The sequence below is a fragment of the Staurois parvus genome, unplaced genomic scaffold (assembly GCF_062004578.1).
Source record: "Staurois parvus isolate SC_StPar_1 unplaced genomic scaffold, SC_StPar_1.0 ptg000136l, whole genome shotgun sequence".
NCBI lineage: Eukaryota > Metazoa > Chordata > Amphibia > Anura > Ranidae > Staurois > Staurois parvus.
In genome coordinates, this window is record NW_028317932.1 from 5,355,647 (window position 1) to 5,380,010 (window position 24,364).

Consider the following 24,364-nt stretch of genomic DNA (forward strand, 5'->3'; position numbering starts at 1 on the left):
GCACAATTTCCACCTTACAGGAGGGGAAACCCGGTCTAGGCGGACAATCGTTTATTGGACTTCATATACAATTGTATTGGCGAGAATTCTGCTTCTGGTTCAATGGACACATTTCAGGAATCGCAGCAGTGTTTTGTTAAATGATCATGACCCCCCCCGCCCTGTGTGTGTGTGGAAGTGTCTGAAGATTCAGGAAGTTGGTGAGAAGTTTGAGCAATGTGTGGGAAATGATGTGTTACTATAGAGCTGTATTACCGGATCAGTGTCAGCTCCTCCCCCTCCACTCCTGACGTCACACAAAGGTAGAAGTTATACGATTTTAAAAGGCACTTCAGTTGTTTAGCCCCTTGCCTACTGGGCACTATCACCCCCCTCCTGGGCACTATCACCCCCCTCCTGCCCAGGCCAATTTCTAGCTTTCAGCGCTGTCGCACTCTGAATGACAATTGCGCGGTCATGCAACACTGTACCCAAACTAAATGTTTATCATTTCTTTGAGACAGACAGAGCTTTCCTTTGGTGGTATTTAATCACGGGGTAATCATGGGGTTTTATTTTTTGCTAAACAAACTAAAAAAGACAAATTTTTGAAAAAAACATTTTTTTTCTCAGTTTCTGTTATAAAATTTTGTAAATAAGTAATTTTTCTCCTATACTGATGTGCGCTAATGAGGTTGCAGTGATGGGCACTGATAGGCGGCACTGATAAGGCACTGGTAGGTGGCACTGATGGGCATTGGCAGGCATCACTGATGGGCACTGAAAGGCAGCACTCATATATGGCACTGATACGCGACACTGACTAGCACTGATAGACGGCACTGATTGGAACTGTTAGGCGGCACTGATTGGAACTGTTAGGCTGCACTGACAGACACTGAGAAGCAGCACTCCCGGACACTGAGAGGCAGCACTGATGAGCACTGATAGGCAGCACTGATTGGCACTGATAGGTGGCACTAATTGGCACTGATTGGCAACACTGGTAACACTGGCACTGATAGGCAGCACTGAAAGGCAGCTCTAATGGGCATTATGTGGCATTGATGTGCACTGGTATGTGGCATTGATGGGCACTGACAGGTGGCACTGATGGGGCTAAACTGATCATCAGTGCCCTGATGATCAGTGTAGATGTCCCCTCTGAGGAATACCAATTAAGGGCTCTCCTCTCCCCACGAGCTGTCAGTGGGAGGAGAGGACTGCTGATAAGCGGCATTTCCTATTTACATGGAAATGTATTTCCAGAACTTCCTATTTCCGATAACTGGCATTTCCTATTTACATTGACCAGCTGTGATTAGATATCATCGGCTCTTTACAGTGATCGGTGATCCTCTGTGTCCCAGGGACACAGCGCACCACCGATTGCCGCGCCACGCACCCCCGGGGGTGCGCATGTGCAGTTGGAGTGGGAGAACTTCATATGACGTCCTCCCAGAACAAGAGAACTGTCTCCCTCCCGTCTTTACCTTATATGGTGGGCGGGAGGCGGTTAAAGTAGAACTGTAGGCAAAGCTTTTTAAATAATTTTGGACAGAGTAAGGAAGGGTTTAGAACCCCTGGCAGGTTTTTTTCACAATCTGTGTTTCATTTCGCAGATTTCCCTTCTCTTTCCTATCTCTTTGCCAGACAAGAAGTGAGAGGAAATTTCTGCAAATTAAAGAGTAGTTCCAGTGAAACTGTAGCTGCTGATTTTTAAAAAACAGCCACTCACCTGTCCCTCAATCCTGCAGTGTCCTCCCCCTGCAGCCCATTTCACTGGCTGCCCTGTGTTCCCAGCGCCGACATCTCCAGTGTGGGCATCCGGCTGTGAAAGCTTGAGCCGGGTGCCCACTGCGCATGCGCAAGTAGCGCTGCACTTTCTGAATGGTCCTGTAGTCTGCTGGGATTTCTCGCCAGCGCCCAGTGATTGCCGAGGATCTCTGACGGGGAGGAGAACTGTTTGTAAACAAAACAGTTCTCCTCCCTGTCGGCTCCTGCAAACTGCTTTGGATGGCTGTGTAAGTGCTTTTTTTATCACTGTTCACTGTATTGGTGTCACTGGGGATGTCAGTTCCCCTCAGTGTCAGAATGCCTGCTGCATTTCCACTATAAGTCACTGAGCGCCATCATTACTAATAAAAAAAAATATATATATATATACAGTTGTGTTCAAAATAATAGCAGTCAGACATCACTAACCTGATCAATCACTGTTTTTGGTAGAAATGATATTTCTACATGGCAAATAATTTACTAGCAGGTGTAGTAGAGTAATAGAAATCCAACAGACCCAACAGTCATGACATGCATGCTGCTGATTCTGTGTAATTGAATCACTAATTGAAAGGTGCATGTTCAAAATAATAGCAGTGTGGAGTTCTATTAGTGAGGTCATTCATTCTTTGAAAAACAGGTGGCAATTATTGCCCTTATTTAAGGAAGGAAGGCAGCAAATGTTGTACATGCTGGTTACAGTGCATTTCTCTGAAATTCTGAGGAAAATGGGTCGTTCCAGACATTGTTCAGAAGAACAGCGTACCTTGATTAAAAAATTGATTGGAGAGGGGAAAACATATAAAGAAGTGCAGAAAATGATAGGCTGCTCAGCTAAAATGATCGCAAATGCTTTAAAATAGCAACCAAAACCTGAAAGACGTGGAAGAAAGCAAAAAACTACCATTCGAATGGATAGAAGAATAGCCAAAATGGCAAGGACTCAGCCAACAATCAGCTCCAGGAAGATCAAAGAAGGTGTAAAGTTACCTGTGAGTACTGTTACAATTAGAAGATGCCTATGTGAAGCCAAGCTATCTGCAAGAAGCCCCCGCAAAGTCCCACTGTTGAAAAAAAGACGTGCTGAAGAGGTTACAATTTGCCAAAGAGTACGTTGACTGGCCTAAAGAGAAATGGCGCAACATTTTGTGGACTGATGAAAGTAAGATTGTTCTTTTTGGATCTAGTGGCCGGAGACAGTTTGTCAGACGACCCCCAAACACTGAATTCAAGCCACAGTACACTGTGAAGACAGTGAAGCATGGTTGCGCAAGCATCATGATATAGGGATGTTTCTCATACTACGGTGTTGGGCCTATTTATCACATACCAGGGATCATGGATCAGTTTGAATACATCAGAATACTTGAAGAGGTCATGCTGCTTTATGCTGAAGAGGAAATGCCCTTGAAATGGGTGTTCCAACAAGACAACGACCCCAAACACACCAGTAAATGTGCAACATCTTGGTTCCAGACCAACAAGATTGACGTTATGGAGTGGCCAGCCCAATCCCTGGATCTTAATCCAATAGAAAACTTGTGGGGTGACATCAAAAATGCAGTTTCTGAGGCAAAACCAAGAAATAGAGAAGAACTGTGGAATGTAGTCCAATCATCCTGGGCTGGAATACCTGTTCACAGGTGCCAGAAGTTGGTTGACTCCATGCAACACAGATGTACAGCAGTTCTCAGAAACAGTGCTTATACAACTAAATATTCATTAAGTGATTCAAAGGAAAGCAAAATCTTCAAACATTTTTCAGTTTATATAGTGAATGTTTGAGTTTGTAAAGAAGAATACAAACACTGCTATTTTTTTGAACAGTCTAATATTCACTTTTCTTCAATTGTTTTAGAGGAACAACACAAATTTGATATATTTTTCTTCTTGTTTTAATTTAGAATAGAATGTGTAGTGTTCCCAATGCATTTGTGTGTATGGAAATAAAAGCTATTAGAAGGATTTTGAGTTTTACTCACTTTTTTCAACACACTGCTATTATTTTGAACACAACTGTATATATATATATATATATATATATATATATATATATATATATATAAAAAGCCCAGTATATATACCGCCATTTTTAAACGCTATAACTTTCACGTAAACCAATTCATTTACACGTATTGGGAATTTTTTTTTACCAAAAACATGTAGCAGAATACATTTTGACCTAAATTTATGATGAAGTTAGATTTTTTTAATTTTGTACTGGACATGTTTAATAGCAAAAAATCAAAAATATAGTTGTTTTTTTCAAAATTGTCAGTCTTTTTTTTTTATAGCGCAAAAATTAAAAACGCACAGGCGATCAAATACCACCGAAAGAAAGCTCAATTCATGGGAGAAAAAGGACATAAATTTCATTTGGGTGCAGCGTTGCATGACTGCGCAATTGTCAGTTAAAGTAACACAGCACAGTAATGCAAAAAATAGCCTGGTCAGGAAGGGGGGTAAATCCTCAGGAGTGCAAGTGGTTAAAGTGATTGTAAATGCGTATTTTTTTTAAGAAAACATAACAAACGTGTCTATACTTACCTGCTGTGTGCAGTGGTTTTGCACAAAGCAGCCTGGATCCTCCTCTTCTCGGCTCCCCCATAGCAGCTTGCTATGGGGGCACCCGCTGCTCCGTGTGTCCATTCACACACAGAGTCGCGGCTCAGTCCCACTCCCTCTCTCTTCTCATTGGCTCACTGTCTATGATCGACAGCAGTGGGAGGCAATGGCCCCTGCTTCTGTCTCAGCCAATGAGGAGAGGGAGTCTTTGGATAGCCGAGACTCCAGTGCACATAACTGGATTGAGAGTGGGTTTAGGTGAGTATTGGGGGGGGGGGGCTGCTACACAGAGAATGCATGAAGGTGAAAAAAAACCTCCTTTAGAACCACTTTAAGTGACAGGAACACCGACAGCAACAAAAACTGACAGGTGTTCTAATCCCTCTCCATTCTATTCAAAACTAAAAAAAAAGTTTTTCTTTTAGTTCAAGTTTAAATCTCCAGCTTTCCCTTAAAGTGAAACTTAACCCATAACAATTTGCTAAAAAATAATGTTCTTTACAAGGAGCAAGCATTCCATATTAATAATTATGCTACCAAAATTGTGCTGTAAATAATTTGGGGGAGCTGCTGACATGAATGGCCACCCCACCATCAGTCTATTTGCTTAGCACATGCCATTCAGCAAGGAATTGACAGGGATTCTGATTCTTTTCAGCAGGAACGTGGGGGAACATAGTTCTGTTACCTCCAGCACTTAATGTATGTAACAGCATGGGGTGCTGAGGTGTACTGGAGGGTCTAGAGCTGGTGTCTGCTGGGGGATCTATTGTTGCATCTGAATCTATTGTCGCTGGTGGGGCTCTATCATTGTGAGGGGGGTCTTATGTTGCTGAGGGATCTACTGCTGAGAAAGGGGTCTATTGATGATGGCTTCTGGGAGATCTATTGTTGCTGGTGAGGGGTCTATGATAATATACTGTGTATATTAATTTAAAAAATCATAAAATAATAACTTACTTAGCAAAAATGTACTACTATTTACTATTGCAAAAAAAACCCTTTATAATTATTACTGGGACATATCACCAGATAATATAGAGCATTTGTGTGCTGCTTTGGGACAAAATTCCTGAATAGTAGCTTCAAAATTGTGCTTGCAATTAACTTAGAAACTGTCTACCAGAAGAGCTCCGAGAACATCTATTAACGCTTGGGTTACACTAGCCCACAGGCTGCGGGATGGTTGCAGGTGCAGAAATCGCATCTGTTATTGCACCCGCAGTCAAATCATGTTACTCTTGTGAGTGAATGGCACCCCAACACATCTCAACCTGCAGCACGATTGCAGGTGCAGGAACTGCAGGGAAACTGTAGAGTCACAAAGACCATGTGGTTTCCTTGAAGATGCATTTTCAGCAAGGTGCATACACCTTTTTTCTTGCGGGAAATGTGGCACAGCAGCGCATTCAAATGAATAGGCTGTTGTGCCTTAGCAAATGCGGGCCACATGGCCCACAGTAGTGGGAATCGAGGGTTAGCCCAGCAAGGCAAAGTCTTTGCCAGGTACTTCTGCGCATTGCTCCATCTGGTACAATACACTTTCTGCTTCAGTGATAACAGTGGGTATTAGGGAACATGCTACAAACATGTTATTTGGACACCTGTGTGCATGTGTAGAAGAAGCCAGTCTAGATGAGAAATTAACAATACAATCTCTTTATTTCTGTCATTTACAGCAGAGCAATATTGATATGAGAAATGATCCCCGGACCCTTTATATTATTGTATTGACTTTACAGCAGTTCCTTGTTTCTTTCAGCGGAAGTCTATGGGTCTTACAAGTAGGTTTGCCAAATCAATGGTGAATTTAGCAGACACTGTAAGTATAGCCTGCTCTATTACATTGTGATTGCCATTGTCATTCTGAAGATCCTTGGGTGCCCTGACTTTAAAATCATTCAAATCAACTACTGGGATTTCTAATATGGTCTATCCAGAAGCATTCATAAGGGGCAGGAAGTTATAGGAAATTTCTGCAACAGGGACACAGACAAAAAACATTTGGAAGGGTACAACTTCTAGCAATGGGGGTTATTTACTAAAACTGGAGAGTGCAAAGTGTGGTGCCGCTGTGCATGGTAGCCAATCAGCTTCTAACTTCAGCTTGTTCAGTTAAGCTTTGGCAATAAAACCTGGAAGCTGATTGGTTTCTATGCAGTGAGCCTGATTTCACACTCTCCAGGTTCAGTAAATAAACCCAAATGTGTCTATTGCTGTCTATGCATTCCTGTCCTGATGACAGCCTCTCCCTCCGCCATTTATTGTCCCACAAGAACAGGAATATAGGGCAATCCCCCCATTAGGATCACAGGAACAATGTCTGTTTCTATTTCTTGCCCACACTATCCAAAAAATCTCGATAGGAGATGTAACCCCTTCCACCCTCCTTGGCCTTCTCTGGCGCAAAAATTATGAGTGCAGCGCTAATTAGTATCTAATAGAACCGTAATACAATATATACTCAATCCCCAAAATAAATCCAAGATACTCAATACATATACAGTGTCATGCATGTATTCCCTCATGGGGAATATCTCGTGCAAAAACGTGAAAATAAAGTAATATATACTATAATAACATATATACTAATAATAAACAGTGCCACACAAAAAGTGCACAAAGGAATGAACGATAGTTCAAATACGAGAAAAGTCCAAAGTTAATAATAATAATACTGATGATGCTGTGCTTAATGATGAACTTCACACTCCACTCTACCGACTAGTTGCGTCACGCCCACTTCGTGACTTCATCAGGGCCTGATGAAGTCACGAAGTGGGCGTGACACAACTAGTCGGTACGTGGGGAGGAGCTTCCGGTAATCGCGGTGACGTCATTTCCGGCGTGGGGGCCATATTGGAACACCCTGTGTATTACCCATGCAGTACACCCATAGCATGTGGTAGGAGGCTGGAAGATTCATCGTTTTGTGAGTGGAAATCTACTTTTTATACCTATTACCAATAAAATTACTGGTTGCACTATGGAGGGTCTCTGCTTGTGTCTTACTATGACCCTGGGAGGAGCTGGCTGCTAAACTGGTGGACGCTGGAGGAGGAAGATATTTTCTAGAGAGTGATCCATACTGATAGGATCGTGTGATCCTGAAAGCGTGCTGGCCCCTTGGGGTCTAAGGAAGGAGGTGAGGGGGCATTTTGGCTGTTAAGGATTGTCACGTGTGAATCACGTACACTGCACATAATTTTGCATGAAGAGTGGAGTGTGAAGTTCATCATTAAGCACAGCATCATCAGTATTATTATTATTAACTTTGGACTTTTCTCGTATTTGAACTATCGTTCATTCCTTTGTGCACTTTTTGTGTGGCACTGTTTATTATTAGTATATATGTTATTATAGTATATATTACTTTATTTTCACGTTTTTGCACGAGATATTCCCCATGAGGGAATACATGCATGACACTGTATATGTATTGAGTATCTTGGATTTATTTTGGGGATTGAGTATATATTGTATTACAGTTCTATTAGATACTAATTAGCGCTGCACTCATAATTTTTGCACTGTTTATTCACTTATTTTGGGTATAAGCTTAGTGTCAGCAGCTTATGGTTATAGGGTAGGAGTCCTTGTGAGCGCAGGAGGTTTTTTGTAATTATCTTCCCTGGCACACCCCTCCTTCTTTCTGAGAGGCATCTCGTACTCCTCAGGGCTGGATGACCCTTAAAGTGGTTGTAAAGGCTTAAGGTTTTTGTACCTTCATGCATTCTATGCATGAAGATAAAAAACTTCTGTGTGCATCAGCTCCCCCAGTCCCCTTAATACTTACCTGAGCCCCATCGAGATCCAGGTCCCAGGTCCCTGCCTCCTCATTGGCTGAGACAGCAAGTGGGAGCCATTGTTATCACAGCCAGTCAGCCAATGAAGAGAGGGAGCGGGGCCAAGCGTGAATGGACACACGGAGCAGCGGGTGCCTGTATAGCAAGCTGCTTGCTTCTGGGGGCACCCAACAGGAGGGAGGGGCCAGGAAAAAAACTCTTATATATGTACGTTGCTCTGAAACTACATTGTGTCTTTTGCTGTACCAAAAAAAAGGCAACATATATATTAATATACTGTAATCCAGTGGCCAACAGCATCTTTATTGAGGGCCGGTTCACACCACAATTTCTGGGTTTCGGATTTGTTTCTCCATGCATGTTTTTGATGTATTCTGGTGCATTTTTTATGTGTTCCAGTGTGTTTTTCCCCTCTTTTTCTTCATCTCAATTAAGGACATGTGCGTTCTTGATTCACTTTGCTGCATTCCAGATGCGTTCCATACAGAAAATATACAACATGTTCTACTTTTGTTGACTTCAAGGGAACGTATTGCCCTGGTGTGAACTACCCACATGGAAGAAAAATATATTTGAAATATATTTTAAAAATATTCTTCCCAAATATATTGCCATATGTTTGAAATGCTACAATTTTGTCCATATTCAATATATTTCAAAATATATTTCAATAAATGTACATATATATACTGAATGTTAAAATGCATTTTTATTTCAAAATATATGAAAAATATTTTTTAAAATACATTTCAAATATACTGCATGTCTTTAAAAATACAAATCTACATTTTTGGAATGCATTTACAAATATATGTAAAAATATATGTTAAAATTACTTCATTATATATTAAACAAATCTAAAGAATATATTTACAAAAATATATTTTTAAAAATATATACTATATATTATATATTATATGCCCGCCTCACCACCTGCCCCCTCGACCCTATCCCCTCACAACTCCTACGACCTCCCTCCCCCTCCATCCTATGCTCCCTCAACCACATCTTCAATCTCTCCCTCTCCTCCGGCACTTTCTCCTCCCCTCTGAAACATGCACACATCACCCCCATACTTAAAAAGCCCTCCCTGGACCCCAATGACCCAAACAACCTCAGACCCATCTCCCTGCTCCCATTTACATCTAAACTCCTCGAGCGCCTAGTCTACACCCGCCTAAGCTCTCACCTCAACGACAACAACCTCCTCGATCCCCTACAGTCCAGCTTCCGTCCCCTACACTCCACCGAAACTGCCTTACTCAAACTCTCCAATGACCTGCCTCTCTGCGGCCTTCAACACAGTCGACCACCCCCTCCTCCTCAAAAAACTACACTCCCTCGGCCTCAGAGATTCTGCTCTCTCCTGGCTCTCATCCTACCTGTCACAACGCTCTTTCAGCGTTACCTATAATGCTACCACCTCCCCCTCACTCCCCCTCTCTGTTGGGGTCCCTCAAGGCTCTGTCCTCGGGCCCCTTCTCTTCTCCATCTACACCTCCTCCCTTGGCCAACTCATACACTCTCACGGCTTCAACTACCACCTCTATGCCGACGACACACAAATCTATCTCTCAACCCCCCACCTCACCCCCTCGGTCTCCGCCCGAATCACACACCTACTGAGCGACATATCAGACTGGATGTCGCTCCACTTCCTTAAACTGAACCTCTCCAAAACCGAGTTTCTTGTCTTCCCCCCAGCCCGGACACCACCCCCCATTGACTTCTCCATCACATCCAACAATGCCACCATCAAACCCACCCCGCAGGCCAGAGTACTTGGTGTCATTCTGGACTCCAACCTATCCTTCCAGCCCCAAGTCCAATTTTTAACAAACTCGTGCAGACTCCACCTCCGCAACATCGCCAAAATCCGCACGTTCCTAACCCCAGAAACCACTAAACAGCTCATCCACTCCCTCATATCACGACTCGACTACTGCAACTCCCTCCTCACTGGCCTGCCTCGCCACTGGCTATCCCCGCTTCAGTCGATCCTGAATACGGCTGCCAGACTCATTCACCTTTCCAACCGCTCCGTTTCTGCCACCCCCCTCTGCCAATCCCTCCACTGGCTTCCGATTGCGCAACGGATCAAATTCAAAATCCTATCACTGACGTACAAAGCTGTCCACCATACTGCCCCGAACTACATCACTGACCTAATATCCAAGTACCGCCCAGCACGCACACTCCGCTCCTCACAAGACCTCCTTCTCTCTAGTTCCCTGATCTCTTCCTTTCATGCCCGCCTCCAGGACTTCTCCAGGGTGTCACCCATCCTCTGGAACTCCCTGCCCCAACCTGTCAGATTATCACCTACTCTCCTCTCCTTTAGGTGCACCCTGAAAACCCATCTCTTTAGGGAAGCCTACCCCACCCCCTGCTAACCTCCTCCACTCTTCCTACTACTCCATCCCCCACAGCTATCTCCTCCTGTGCCACCATCCCCTCCCTCCTAGATTGTAAGCTCGAAAGAGCAGGGCCCTCAATCCCCTCATGTTTTGCATTGTATTGGTATTGTTCTGTCACATGTTCTGTCCCCCTTTGTAATGTACAGCGCTGAGCAAACTATTGGCGCTTTATAAATACTGTATAATAATAATAATTATATATATATATATATAATTTCAAATATATTTTTCTTCTATATGAGTAGGGCCAATTGAATCCATGCTAAACACTGTCCATGCATTTTTGATGCAGAATAAAAATGCACTGGACTGCATCAGCCCTAAAACAAACTTGTCAGGTGACAATATACAATATGTGCTTGCATTGGTGACCATTTCCAAAAAAGCTAGATAACTATGATGCTGATCCAGTTGGTTTGGTCATTGATTGGAATAAGCACGCAGATTGTGAGTGCTGACTTATTCCGGGTTAGTGACTCAAATTATTGAAACTAGAAACAGCCAGACAATTCGTGTTTTTATAAGGTGGTTAGCAATAGCAGGTTGAAAACCTCACTGCAGGCTTCTTTTATGGCCCATATGGATAAACCTTAAAGTTCATCTTTCATAACATGTTACATGTTACTTCCATATTCAGGGTGTATCCACTGACACCAACTAGACTACCAGCCACCAACTAGACTACCAGCCACCAACCTCCCCTCACAGTCAGTCCAACGCACGCCTGCAGAAAAGGCTACCGGCCTCCAACCTCCCCTCACAAGCAGTCCAACACGCATGCAGAAAAAAGTCACATTACCTACTGCTGACTCCTGTGGTCATCAACAATACATCCTTACATTTTTTTTTGTCTGGAATGACTGGTGGTTCGTCTACAGAGGAAGCTGATGGAACCGTGGTCTTTTTATTTCTCCCCATCTACTACTGGTGAACAAGAACCCGCAATAAGCATTCTGCATCTCCTCTGTTAATTCGGTCTCCAGCACTTCATTGATTCCTTCCATCTTCATCTGTGTTTCCAGGTTATCGGTGGGCACTAGTAGTGGTGCACCGAAATGAAAATTCTGGTGCCAAAACAAAAACTTCAGGCTGCACTTGTCCGAAAACCGAAACCAAAATGGACAGTTTTTAAAAATTAATATATTTTTCAAACACAATTTTTTGGGAAAAAAATACACTTTAATGATTTAAAAAAAACAATATATACCCCAATGTTTTTGTAAAATATGAAAGATGATGTTACGCTGAGATGATGTTACGCTGAGTAAATAGATACCCGTGTCGTGCTTTAAAATTGCGCACGCTCGTGGAATGACGTCAAACTACGGTACTTAAAAATCTCCATGAGTGATACTTTAAAAATTTCTACAGGTTACCAGTGAAAAGTTACAGAGGAGGTCTTGTACTAGAATTATTGCTCTTGCTCTGATGTTTGTGGAGATACATCACATGTGGCTTGAATACCATTTACATATGTGGGCGTGACCAAAGTATGCGTTCACCACTACTTAAGAGCATGGGTGGATAGGGGCACTTTAACCTCCCCCCCCCCATTTATTCATTTATTTATTAACACTGTCCCTTTGGGGAAAAAAAAAAATCACTTTTATTCCTATCACAAGGAATGTATGCATCCCTTGTGTTAGAAATAGTTAGTGACAGGTCCTCTTTATGGCGAGATATGAGGTCAATAAGACCCCACATCTCTCCTCTACAATGTAAAGCATTAGATCAAAAAAAGCATTGATCTAGTGCTTTAAAAAAAAAAAAAATGGCCTTCTTTACAAGGCGCCGGAACCGGAAGTGACATCGCTCCAGTCCTCCAAGGGCATAGAGATGATTGGAGGCCATCTTTCCTTCACTTACATATATGCCCAGCGGCGGGATCGTTCGGTGGTTTCTCAGGTAAGGCTGAGAACTACCAAGCTGTGGCTACAGCAGCGGGCGGGCAGCGGCGAGGGGGCTGGGTTATTTTCGGCATCTGTATGGGTGCTTATTTTCATATCGGCCAATCGGACTAAATGTTTTGGTGCACCCCTAGGCACTAGAGATGGGCTTCATGTTAGAGTTGAACGTAAGGTCGACTCAGACGTAGGCCGTTCGCACTAACGGTTAGAGTGTTCGGCGGGCTATTCACCTGCCATGCCCCACAATGCACTGCGCCCTGACAGTGTATTGTGATTGGCCAAAGCAATGCACCTGACCACAGGTCAAGTGCAATGCTTTGGCCAATCACAGCGCATGATGACATCACAAGGGGGCAGAGGCTTTGTTAACTGGCAGTTTTACCCAGAAAGTGTGTCCTGCTCCTCTCTGTGTACTCCTCCCCAGGGCCGTGGATAAGGGGGTACCACCAGCCCTGCTGTACAGGGCCCAGGCCAGCAGGGGGGCCCAGGCAGCTAGGTGAATTGAATGTGGGCAGGGAGGGTGATCAGCACAGTATGGGGGGCAATTACTAGAACCAACCCCCTGTATGGCTCTCTCTGCAGCAGCTGTAAGCTGGCTTCTTCTCATCTCCCTTCCACTAGTTTTTAGCTGCTGTAGAGAGAGCCACACAGGGGATTGGTTCCAGTAATTGCCCCCCCATCCTTATACATGTGTACATATGGGAATGTCAGCCATTATCAATGTCTATGGCCATCCCTATACATATTTACATATGGGAATGTCAGCTGTTATCAATGTCTATGGCCATCCCTAAACATGTTTACATATGGGAATGCCAGCTGTCATCAACGTCTATGGCCAGCCCTATATATGTTTACATATGGAAATGTCTGCTGTCATCAATGTCTATGGCCAGCCCTATACATGTGTGCATATGGAATGTCAGCCATTATCAATGTCTATGGCCATCCCTATACATGTGTACATATGGGAATGTCAGCCGTTATCAATGTCTATGGCCATCCCTATACATGTGTACATATGGGAATGTCAGCCGTTATTAAGGTCTATGGCCATCCCTATACATGTGTACATATGGGAATGTCAGCCGTTATCAATGTCTATGGCCATCCCTATACATGCAGTGAAGCAGCATCAGCTTGAGGGTGGAAGGAAGTTTGAGGGCAGGAGCTCATTGTAGGGGGTAATTTACTAAAACTGGAGAGTGCAAAATCTGGCGCAACTCTGCATGGAAACCAATCCGCTTCCAGGTTTTATTGCCAAAGCCTAATTGAACAAGATGAAGTTAGAAGCTGATTGGCTACCACACAGAGCTGCACCAGATTCTGAGTGCACCAATTTTAGTAAATCTCCCCCTATGTGTCTGAAGGAACAACTCTGCCAGGGAGACAATGCTGGGATCTGGACTGTACTGCAAGTGAGGAAGAGAGAGGGGAGTTTGCCTCCACTGCCCATTGCCAGCAAGGCTGGGATAGAGATTGTTGCAGATTGCAGAATCTGTGGGAGTCCAGCATTGGCTATTACCATTTGGCTGCTGTGGTATATACTGTTTACTAGCCCAAAGATCACTGGAGTGCTGTCAAACAGGTAGCTTCTTAAAGTGGCAATACACTGCTCCTAAGCACCACAAACCAAAAATGCTATTTTATTCCTTTTTAATAACGAAGCAAGCTCCCCCATCCATCCATGTCTCCGTGCTTTATTTTGCTGAGAGATCATTCTGAAAAACACCCTCCTAGCATTTCTGGCCATCTTAAGTAAGGGCAGATGATTCACATAGCATTTACGTCCTGGAATCCATCTGCCCTTGGCTCAGGCTTATCTGAGAAACCTCCTCCTTCCCTGCTGAAGACTCCTGCAATGTATGACATAATTTGCCTAGGCCTGGAAACTGGGAAGTAACTAAAGAAATGTAAAAAAAAAATAATACAAGTAAATATGATATACTTTCCTATTTACTAATATTAACAGCATGATGATTAAAAATAGTCAATGTTGGTTGAGAGAGTGAAGTTGCACTTTAATATCCAATACTCCTGACTAGCTGTGCTGTTGGACAACAGAACAATGACTGTTTAGTAGAGTTTTGGTTTCATGGAGCAGAGGGAAAGGAATGTGTAGCTGATCTACTTGAGTACGATCTCTTTTGGCAAATTGCTAATACCGTTATCCACATTGTCCACATGCCCTGTTTTTTTAATTAATATATATGATTATTTAACAAATTTGGACATTTGAGGGATAAGTTCTGTCCCTATGGTTTAAGTGTTTTCATGTTCTTTTATGGGCAGAGGTTATTCAATGCCGTCTGATTTAGCTAATATTTGATAAAATATTCACAGAAGTGATGTGTACTGGCTGACTGCGGGGAGATCCAGTGCATGAAGACAGTGGGGTAGATTTATTAAAACTGGTGCACTCGGTGCTATTCTACTTTGGAACAGAGGCAGTAATATATATCTTATACAGCGGGGGAAATAATTATTTGATCCGCTGCAGATTTTGTAAGTTTGCCTACTTACAAAGAATAAAGGGTCTATAATTTTTATCATAGGTGTATTTTAAATGATGGAGACAAAATATCAACCAAAAATCCAGAAAAAGCACATCATACAAAATTGAGTTGCAGTCCATTAAGTAAAAATATGTATTTGATCCCCAAACAAAAAATCACTTAGTACTTGATGGAGAAACCCTTGTTGGTAAGCACAGAGGTAAGACATTTCTTGTAGTTTTTACCAGGTCTGCACATATCTCAGGAGGGATTTTGGTCCACTCTTCTTTATAGATCTTCTCTAAATCCTTAAGGTTTCTTGGCTGTCACTTGGCAACTCTAAGTTTCAGCTCCCTCCATAAATTATCTACAGGATTAAGGTCTGGAGACTGGCTAGGCCTTCTTCTTGAGCCACTCCCGTGTTGTCTTGGTGCTATGTTTTGGGATATTGTCATGCTGGATGTCCCATCCATGACCCATCTTCAGTGTTCTGGGTGAGGGAAGAAGTTTCACATCCAAGATTTTACAATGCATGGCCCCGTCCATGGGCCCCTCAATGCGGCAAAGTCAGCCTGTACCTTTAGCAGAGAAACAGCCCCAAAGCATAATGTTTTCACCTCTGTGCTTGACTGTAGGGATGGTGTTCTTAGAGTCATAATCAGCTTTTTTCTTCCTCCAAACACGGCAAGTCGAGTTAAATGCCAAAGAGCTCAATTTTGGTCATATCTGACCACAGCACTTTCTCCCATCCTTCTCTTAATTATTTAGATGTTCACTGGCAAACATCAGATGGGTCTTTACATGTGCCTTCTTGAGGAGGGGGACCTTGCTGGCGCTGCAGGATGGTGGTGTATTGTGTTACCAATGGTTTGTTTGATGACTGTGGTCCCAAACTGCCTTGAGGTCATTCACAAGCTCCTCCCATGTAGTTCTGGGCTGATCCCTCACTTTTCTCATGATCATCCTTACCCCATGAAGTGATATCTTGCATGGAGCTCCAGACACGAGGGAGATTGATGGTTATTTTGTATTTCTCCCATTTGCGAATAATCACTACAATAGTTGTATCCTTCTCACCAAACGTCTTGCTGATGGTCTTGAAGCCCATTCCAGCCTTGTACAGGTCTACAATCTTGTCCCTGATGTCCTTTGACAGCTCTTTGGTCTTGACCATGATGGTGAAGTTTGAATGGAAGAAAGAGATTCTGTGGACAGGTGTCTTTTATACACATAACGAGTTGTCGTTAGGAGCACATTCTTCAATTGACAAGACTAATCTATGTACCACATGAGCACATAACCAGTCTGTGGGAGCCAGAATTATTGTTGGTTGGTAGGGGATCAAATACTTATTTTACTCGCTGAACTGCAACTCAATTTATAACATTTGTATCATTTGTTTTGTCTATCATTTAAAATACACCTATGATAAAAATGATAGACTCTTCATTTCTTTGTAAGCAGGCAAACTTACAAAATCTGCAGGGGATCAAATCATTATTTTCTCCACTGTAAGCAGCTCCTTCCTGCTTGGTCCTGTCATCTTGCTGTAGGTAAAGGTCTTGTGATACTTGCCAATCACTTGACAGCAACTCAATGCATTTAGGCATCTAGACTTGATGAAGACGACTTACTGAAGTTCAAACCGATCAGAATGGGGAAGAAAGGGGATATAAATGACCTTGAACCTGGCATAGTTGTTGGTGCCAGACGGGCTGGTCCAGGGGTTGACGGACAACTCATGGGGCCCCCGGGCAGTAGGGGATCATGGGGCCCCTGTGTCCATGCCAAAACTCAAAAAAGCCTATGAAAAAGGTACCAGGGCATTTTTATGGGGCCCCCTACTGACCCCAGGCCCTCGGGCAGTGCCCGAGTTTCCAAATGGTCAGTCCGCCCCTGGGCTGGTCCGAGTATTTCAAAAACTGCTGATCTACTGGGATTTTCATGCACAACCATCACTAGGGTTTGCATTGAATGGCCCGAAAAATAGAAAATATCCAGACACATCAAATCTCAATGGGGAAACATATCATGCTGAATATCGATACTGATATGGACTGGGTAATGTGTTAGGAACGTAAGAATGCCCCATCATTGATGAAAATGAAAATTATCAACCTACAGTACTGAATTCAAAGGCACCTCGAAAATCAAAGTGAAAACATGATGCAGCAGGCTAGCCCATTTTGCTGAAATTTCATTGCAACTCAAAATGGTACTCATTAGTTTGTATGGCGCCCACGTGCTATTAGCATGCCTGACGTCGGGGCATGCTCCTAATGAGACAGCGGATGGTGTCCTGGGGTATTTTCTCCCAAATCTGGACCAGGGCATCACTGAGCTCCTGGCCAGTCTGAGGTGCAACCTGGCGGTGGCGGATGGACTGAGATATGATATCCCAGAGGTGTTCTATTGGATTTAGGTCAGGCGAGTGTGAGGGCCATTGTATCAATTCCTTCATCTTCCAGGAACTGTCTGCATACTCTCGCCACATGAAGCCGGGCATTTCTGTGCACCAGGAAGAACCCAGGACCCACTGCACCAGTGTAGGGTCTGACAATGGGTCCAAGGATTGTCTAGCCTGTAAAGGTCTGTGCATCCCTCCATGGATATGCCTCCCCAGACCATCACAAACACACCACCAAAATGGTCATGCTGTTACAGGCAGGGTAACGTTCTATACGGCTTCTCTAGACCCTTTTACATCTGTCACAGGGTGAACCTGCTCTCATCTGTGAAAAGCACAGGACACCAGTGACGGACCTGCCAATTCTAGTGTTCATTGGCAAATACCAATCGAGCTCTATGGTGCCATGCAGTGAGCACAGGGCCCACTAGAAGACATCGGGCCCTCAGGCCACCCTCATGAAGTCTGTTTTTGATGGTTTGGTAAGAGACATTCACACCAGTGGCCTGATGGAGGTCATTTTGTAGGGCTCTGGCAGTGCTCATCCTGTTCCTCCTTGCATAAAGGAGCAGATACTGGTCCTGCTGATGGGTTAAGGACCTTCTACAGCCCTGTCCAGCTCTCCTTGAGTAACTGCCTGTCTCCTGGAATCTTTTCCATGCTCTTGAGACCTTCTAGCAATGGCACGTATTGATGTGCCATCCTGGAAGAGTTGGACTGCCTGTGCAACCTCTGTAGGGTCCAGGTATCGCCTCATGCTACCAGTAGTGACACTGACCCAAGCCAAATGCAAAACTAGTGAAAAACAGTCAGAAAAGATGAGAAGGGAAAAAAATTAATTATTTATTAATTATTATTACAGGTACTTTTATAGCACCATCAATTTACACAGCACTTTACATAATTATTCTACATGCACATCAGTTCCTGCCCTCAAGGAGCTTACAGTCTAAAGTCCCTAACATTCATACACACTAGGACCAATTTAGACAGGATCCAATTAACCTACCAGCATGTCTTTGGAGTGTGGGAGGAAAGCAGAGTACGCAGAGGAAACCCACACAGGTACAGGGAACACATGCATGGGATTAGAAACGGCGACCCTAGTGCTAGGCGGAAGTGCTACTCACTTAACTTTTCAAACCGTAGCGCAAAACGCAACGCAGTTTTGTGAAAATTCTCATAGGATTTAAAAGGAAATAATTCTGATGTGCTTTTGTCCAAATGGAAAGGTGTATTCCAGCACAACAAAAGCGCATCAGCAGGACAGGAGTCTAAGGAAAAATGTGGTCCTGAGAATCCATGAATCCCACAGTGTCTGTCTTCCAATGGAACAGGGTATGAAGTTCTTGATTGCAACATTAAAAAAATAAATAAATAAAAATAAAAAAAAGCAGGATACTAAATGACTTTGTGAACACAGACTTACACCTCTGAATTCTTTAGAACACAATTTATTTTAAAACTCTTTTTGTAATAAAATAAATATTTTCACAACTAAAAATGTAACATTCAAAAAAGGCAAGATTATAGCCTAAAGCATCCCACATCACACTAGCAGAAAAATAATGAAAAGCCATACTTCAAATATATGTATAGTATATTTCCTTAACATATACTGCCACTTATGTCACCCGCAAACAGTTTTTTAGATAGACGATTATGCCTGTAGATATTCTGTATTGACTTCAACAGCATACCATAATGCCCACACAGCTGGGGTCACATCCTTTACTGACAAATTACAGATGTGCTGTTAATTAAATGCAGAAAAGGCAATCCTTGCATTAACAAAACCTCTGTACTATATTACACCAGATATTTAAAGCAGAACTACATCCTTTAATCCTTTACAGCCCAGGAAGCTGACATCTTAGGATCCAATTGATCCACATTTGCCATGATGTTATACATGTGATCAGCTATGAGACCAGCCTTTTGATGGCTTATTAGTTTGGCTGAGAAATAACATTGGTACACCAGCAACTGTGACAGTTTTTATTCAAGGCATGCCTTGAATTTAACGGTTTTCAGAAACCATTAAAATCAGAACTAAATTCTGTGAAATACTTCCTCCTTCCAGAGATGCGATGGTTACCTCCCTCACCGGCCGCTCTCCTCTTCTTCACAGGCTCCTTCCAGGTGCCCATTTCTTGGCCTCTTGATTGGCTGGCAGGGATGACATCCCTCACATGCACAAGAGAGTCAGTCGTGCCGACACAGCCAGGGTGTACACTGAGCTATGCATGTGCCACTCCGTGTATGTTCATTAGAAGACTGCGGGGCAGGCAGGCAAATGTGTATTACTGCAGAAGACACATAGCATGTTTCTTTTACATGAAAAGAGCTGTCCGCTTGCAGTTTTAAAACTTTAAATTTGGCTCCACTTTAAATTGGTGGGTTTATTAAGGTTTTTGTAGCTCACATGGGTCAACAGGGCAGGACTGACAACTCTGCAAATTGCACAGGGCATCACCACGATTGTGGATCTGGAAGAATTACAGGCATCTTTTGCAATCAAACAGAAAATAGTATAACCGACTGCTTTCGACTTTACCCACTTGCCCTCCAGAGGATTTACCCCCCCTTCCTGACCAGGCCATTTTTTGCAAAAAGGCGCTGCATTGCTTTAACAGACAATTGCACAGTCATGCAACGCTGTACATAAATTATATTTGTCATTTTTTCCCACAAATAGAGTTTTCTTTCAGTGGTATTTGATCACCTCTGCGGTTTTTATTTTTTGCGCTATAAACAAAAAAAGTGACAATTTTGAAGGAAAAAAAATAATATTTTTGACTGTTTGCTATAAAAAAAATAAATAAATAAAATTTCTTCATAAATTTAGGCAAAAATGTATTCTGCCTCATGTCTTTGCTAAGAAAAATCCCAATAATTGTATATTAATTGGTTTACATGAAAGTTATAGCATCTACAAATGGCGGTATATATACTGGAATTTTTATTATTTTATTTTTTTTATACTAGTAATGGTGGCAATTAGAGACCTATAGCAGGACTGCAGCGGGCATTCTGACACTGGATGGGAACTGACTAACTGCCACTGACATCCCCAGTGACACAAATACAGTGGTCAGTGCTAATAAAAACCACTGACACTGTAATAATGACACTGGGCAGGAAGGGGTTAACATCTGGGGTGATCAAAGGGTTAACAGTGTGCTGTGTGTGTTTTACTTGGGAGACATGCTGCTTTGTATCTCACAACATACAAAGCAGCATGTCCATGCTGACAGGAGAGAGACCTGTGTTGTTTACACTCAGGTCTCTTCCCTGTCAGCTTTGCCAACAGTCACCAAGTGCTGGCCGGGAATCTCCAGCTGGGAGCTGTTGACTGACATCCCCACCAGCCAATAGCAGCGCAGATAGGGTGGCACGCGTGCCCCCTACCTGGCAATGCAAATCACGTATATATACGTGATTTTATGCAGCCGTGCCGCCTTGTAGCAGTACTTCTACTATAGGGCGGATGGCAAGTGGTTAACAGACTGAAAGGGAGAAAATTAGTTCATTCTTAGGGTTAACTTACACTTTAAAAAGGAACTAAACCAATGGATTTAACTGTTTCCCAAAACCATTACATTCAAGGCATGCTGTGAATGATAACTGTTACATCTGCTTGTGTACTCAACCAAACTGTCAAGCAATCAATTCGCTAGTGTCATAACTAATCATATGTGCAGCACTATAGCTACTGCAGATCAAACAGGGCTAAGAGAGCAGCTTTCTTGGCTGTAAGAGAAAGGGGGTTTCATTCCACTTTAAGACTGAGCTGGTACCTCTGGTAGTTTAGCTAACACCAAATACCCAGTCCCTGCGGATCCCTGCTTTGATACCATGAGGGTCTTGCCTGCACTGTGTGTACAATACGAAAAAAAATCCCTACAACAGTAACGTCACTTATGTGTAATAATTATGTCCCATGTTGTGCAGGCAGCTGGATCCTGGTGAAATCTTCACTGCAGGTACTCCCCATTTTCTGGCTCTGAACTCCCTGTGCTAAAATGGTTAATAGATTCAGATCTTCAGACAGAATAGCAGTACAGGTAGACTGACAAGTACATGCCCTCTTCTTCTTCCTCCATTAGGAAATGTTCCTTCATTGATTATACTGTTTATAACATGGTCTGTGAATGGGGGAGAGAGAATTCTGTTACTCATCAGGCTCCCCCCTTCACAGATAGTGTTACAGGCAGTGAAATCAAAGAAAGAACTTTTCCTAATGGAGGAGGAGGAAGAGGGTCCTCATCGCATTATCTTTATTGTTGTTCTGCCTGGAAACCCGAAGCTATTAACCATTACAGCATCATGAGTTCAATGCCAGGAAGAGGACAGGCATCCCTGCAGTGAAGATTTCTCCAGGATCCTTCTGCCTGCATAATGTGGAACATACTTAATTACAGGTTTAATTACATGGTCTGTGAATGGGGGAGAGAGAATTCTGTTATTCATCAGGCTCCCCCCTTCACAGATAGTGTTACAGGCAGTGAAATCAAAGAAAGAACTTTTCCTAATGGAGGTGGAGGAAGAAGAGGGTCCTCGTCGCATTATCTTTACTGTTGTTCTGCCTGGAAACCCGAAGCTATTAACCATCACAGCATCATAAGTTCAATGCCAGGAAGAGGACAGGCATCCCTGCAGTGAAGATTTCTCCAGGATTTATCTGCCCGCATAATGTGGAACATACTTAATTACAGGTAAGTGTACCGGCTAAAGCCGTAGGAATTTTTTTAGCCAAACTTCAATTTTACGGTCCTTTTAAAATTTACCTGCACAGTTCCACACCTTTTTATTGTGTGCTGACTTGCATTGGGTTAAGACAGCCCAAACACTGTGCAGGCACGAACAAATGCACCTGCACAATTTTTGGCCAAGTCAGTGCACCATAATCATGCTTATACACCTGTGTTATAGTGTGCTGAAGGGAAGGTGCATTTCTTCGCATGGTATTGGTGTGTTGGGTTACCATTCAGAATGAATGCAATGCAACACAGATATACTATGTGTAAAATTCAAAATGCAGGCTATATGAATGTACTGACATACAGCTATAGCAATTGTAACCCACTGATGGTATTTGGCTGAACTTGGCATCTAAGTTAACTTTTTCATTATATGGTTGCCTTTTCATCAAAAACGTATCAGAACTCCAGTCAAGTCTTTGGCAGCTATTGCAATAAACCCTCAATGACCATTTCTTCTGTCATACATCTTTATTCCTGGAAAAGTAGAAATCTATTCCTCTGTTCCTGTGGTGTTTAGGTGTATACGATGGACCTTTTCCTCTCTTTGCTGGTGCCGCACCACTATCCTGCAAAACACAAAATGTAATGTTTTACTCAGATGCTAAAGTGGAGTTCCAGCCGTTTTTGTGTTTATTAAAAATCAGCAGCTACAAAAACTGTAGCTGCTGACTTTTAATGAACACACACTTACCTGTACTGGGGTCCAGCGATGTACGCACCTACATCGTCCCTTCTCCCCTTCTGTCCTCCACGGCACCGGCATCTCTACTGTGGGCATCCAGACTGTGACAGCTTGCGGCTTCACAGCCTGGTGCCCACTGTGCATGTGAGAGTCGTGCCGCACCTACTGAATGGTCCGGTAGGTTCCTGGGACCTGTAAAAAGTTCCCAGGAGACAGCGGGAGCAAGGAGGGGCTGAACTTCCGGGTCGCTTCGCCACAGCAAACTGATCCGGACGTGGGAGCGGGTATCTGTTAAAAATATTGTTAAAAGTATTGGGGATTTCCAAGCGCTTCTAAATATACTATCAGGTCTTAAACCACATGCTTTACAATTTTCAGGTTAAGAAGGAAATATTTGCATATAGGTTCTAGTGTCAAAACCTGGAAGAAAATGTTTGATCGGGGTTAGGTTGTGGAGACAATCTCTCCAACTCTCCAAATTTGTGTCGCCTCCCTGAAGGTACCAGATTTTATAAACATGATTGTGATTTAGCTGGGATCAACATTTGTATAGCATGGCTACCTGAAATAGATATCCTCCCAGGGGGCACCGCTAGTTTAAAGATTAAAAGAAACCTTAAAGCCGGACAAACATGATTCATTTTTGTTTGTTTAATAAGTGGGCAGAACAAAAGAATTGAGCTGATTTCTCCATTGACACATTTGATGTTAATAGGAGAATTATTCTCATGGTGGTATTGTACTCTGACAATGGGGCCGCCATCAGAATTCCGTGATCAGTGTTGCCAGCAATAACCGTTGGCACTGACCTTTCAGCAAAAAAGATGACAGGCTGGTTGTACACAAATCAATCAATAGAATGACTTGTGTACAATCAGCCCACTGGACCAGCTTAATTTCTCTCCATGTATGGCCAGCTTAAGTGAGAGAAATTTGGGGGCTGGCATTGTGGACCTCTCACTAAAAATGCTAGCTGCCTGGCTGCCTCTAGCTTAAATACTTTCTGAGTCCCTAAATAGGAACAAGTTTGCAGCCAATTTAGTCAAAACTCCCAGTCAACAGGCTTGTTCATTCATTAACCTAAAATGATCAGAAGCAGAAATCAGCAGTAATGGTCCCCATTTTCTCCAATTTCCTTTAAAGTAGCACTCCAACCAAAATCTTTTTACATGTCCCTGTTAAGGAGATTTCTTCTTACTTCTTGTTGCTAGACTAGAGCAGGAAGTGAGCAAAAATTTCCCAGTGGTAACACATACAGCAATAAAAGCACTGCTAAAACTAGGAACAGTCAGACCTTCTGACAGATTTTTCTTACAATCTTTGTTCTCAGTGAAGACTTGAACTGAATTTCATAACTCCTGTTCTGTCACTGGGACAAGAGAAAGTAAAAAAAAAACAAAAAACAAAGAAAAAAACCCAAAACAAACACACAAGTAAGAAAAATATTGTCAGGAGTTTTTGATTTTTTCTTTGTGCACCAAGTGTAGAGGTTTACCATCTCTTCTTGTCCTGACAGGAAGTGAGCTGATATCCTCCCTCCTGGATCAGAAGACATTAAAAA

General features: G+C 42.9%; 1 protein-coding gene and 1 long non-coding RNA gene across 2 annotated transcripts in view; one reads left to right on the forward strand and one right to left on the reverse strand.

Moving 5' to 3' along the window:
* The first annotated feature begins 180 nt into the window (after positions 1-180).
* On the forward strand, positions 181-12,502 carry LOC149465921 (uncharacterized). The gene is made up of 3 exons (XR_016312187.1): positions 181-302; positions 6,086-6,145; positions 11,184-12,502. It is a non-coding gene; the product is annotated as an uncharacterized LOC149465921 (long non-coding RNA).
* Positions 12,503-18,176: 5,674 nt separating this feature from the next.
* The window catches only part of LOC149465922 (cryptochrome DASH), a 48,404-nt gene continuing 42,216 nt past the window's right edge, over positions 18,177-24,364 (reverse strand). The window contains exon 14 of the mRNA XM_089673144.1: positions 18,177-22,687. Coding sequence (XP_089529270.1) covers positions 22,580-22,687 — 108 coding nt within the window. The 3' untranslated portion in view covers positions 18,177-22,579. The remainder of the gene's footprint in view (positions 22,688-24,364) is intronic.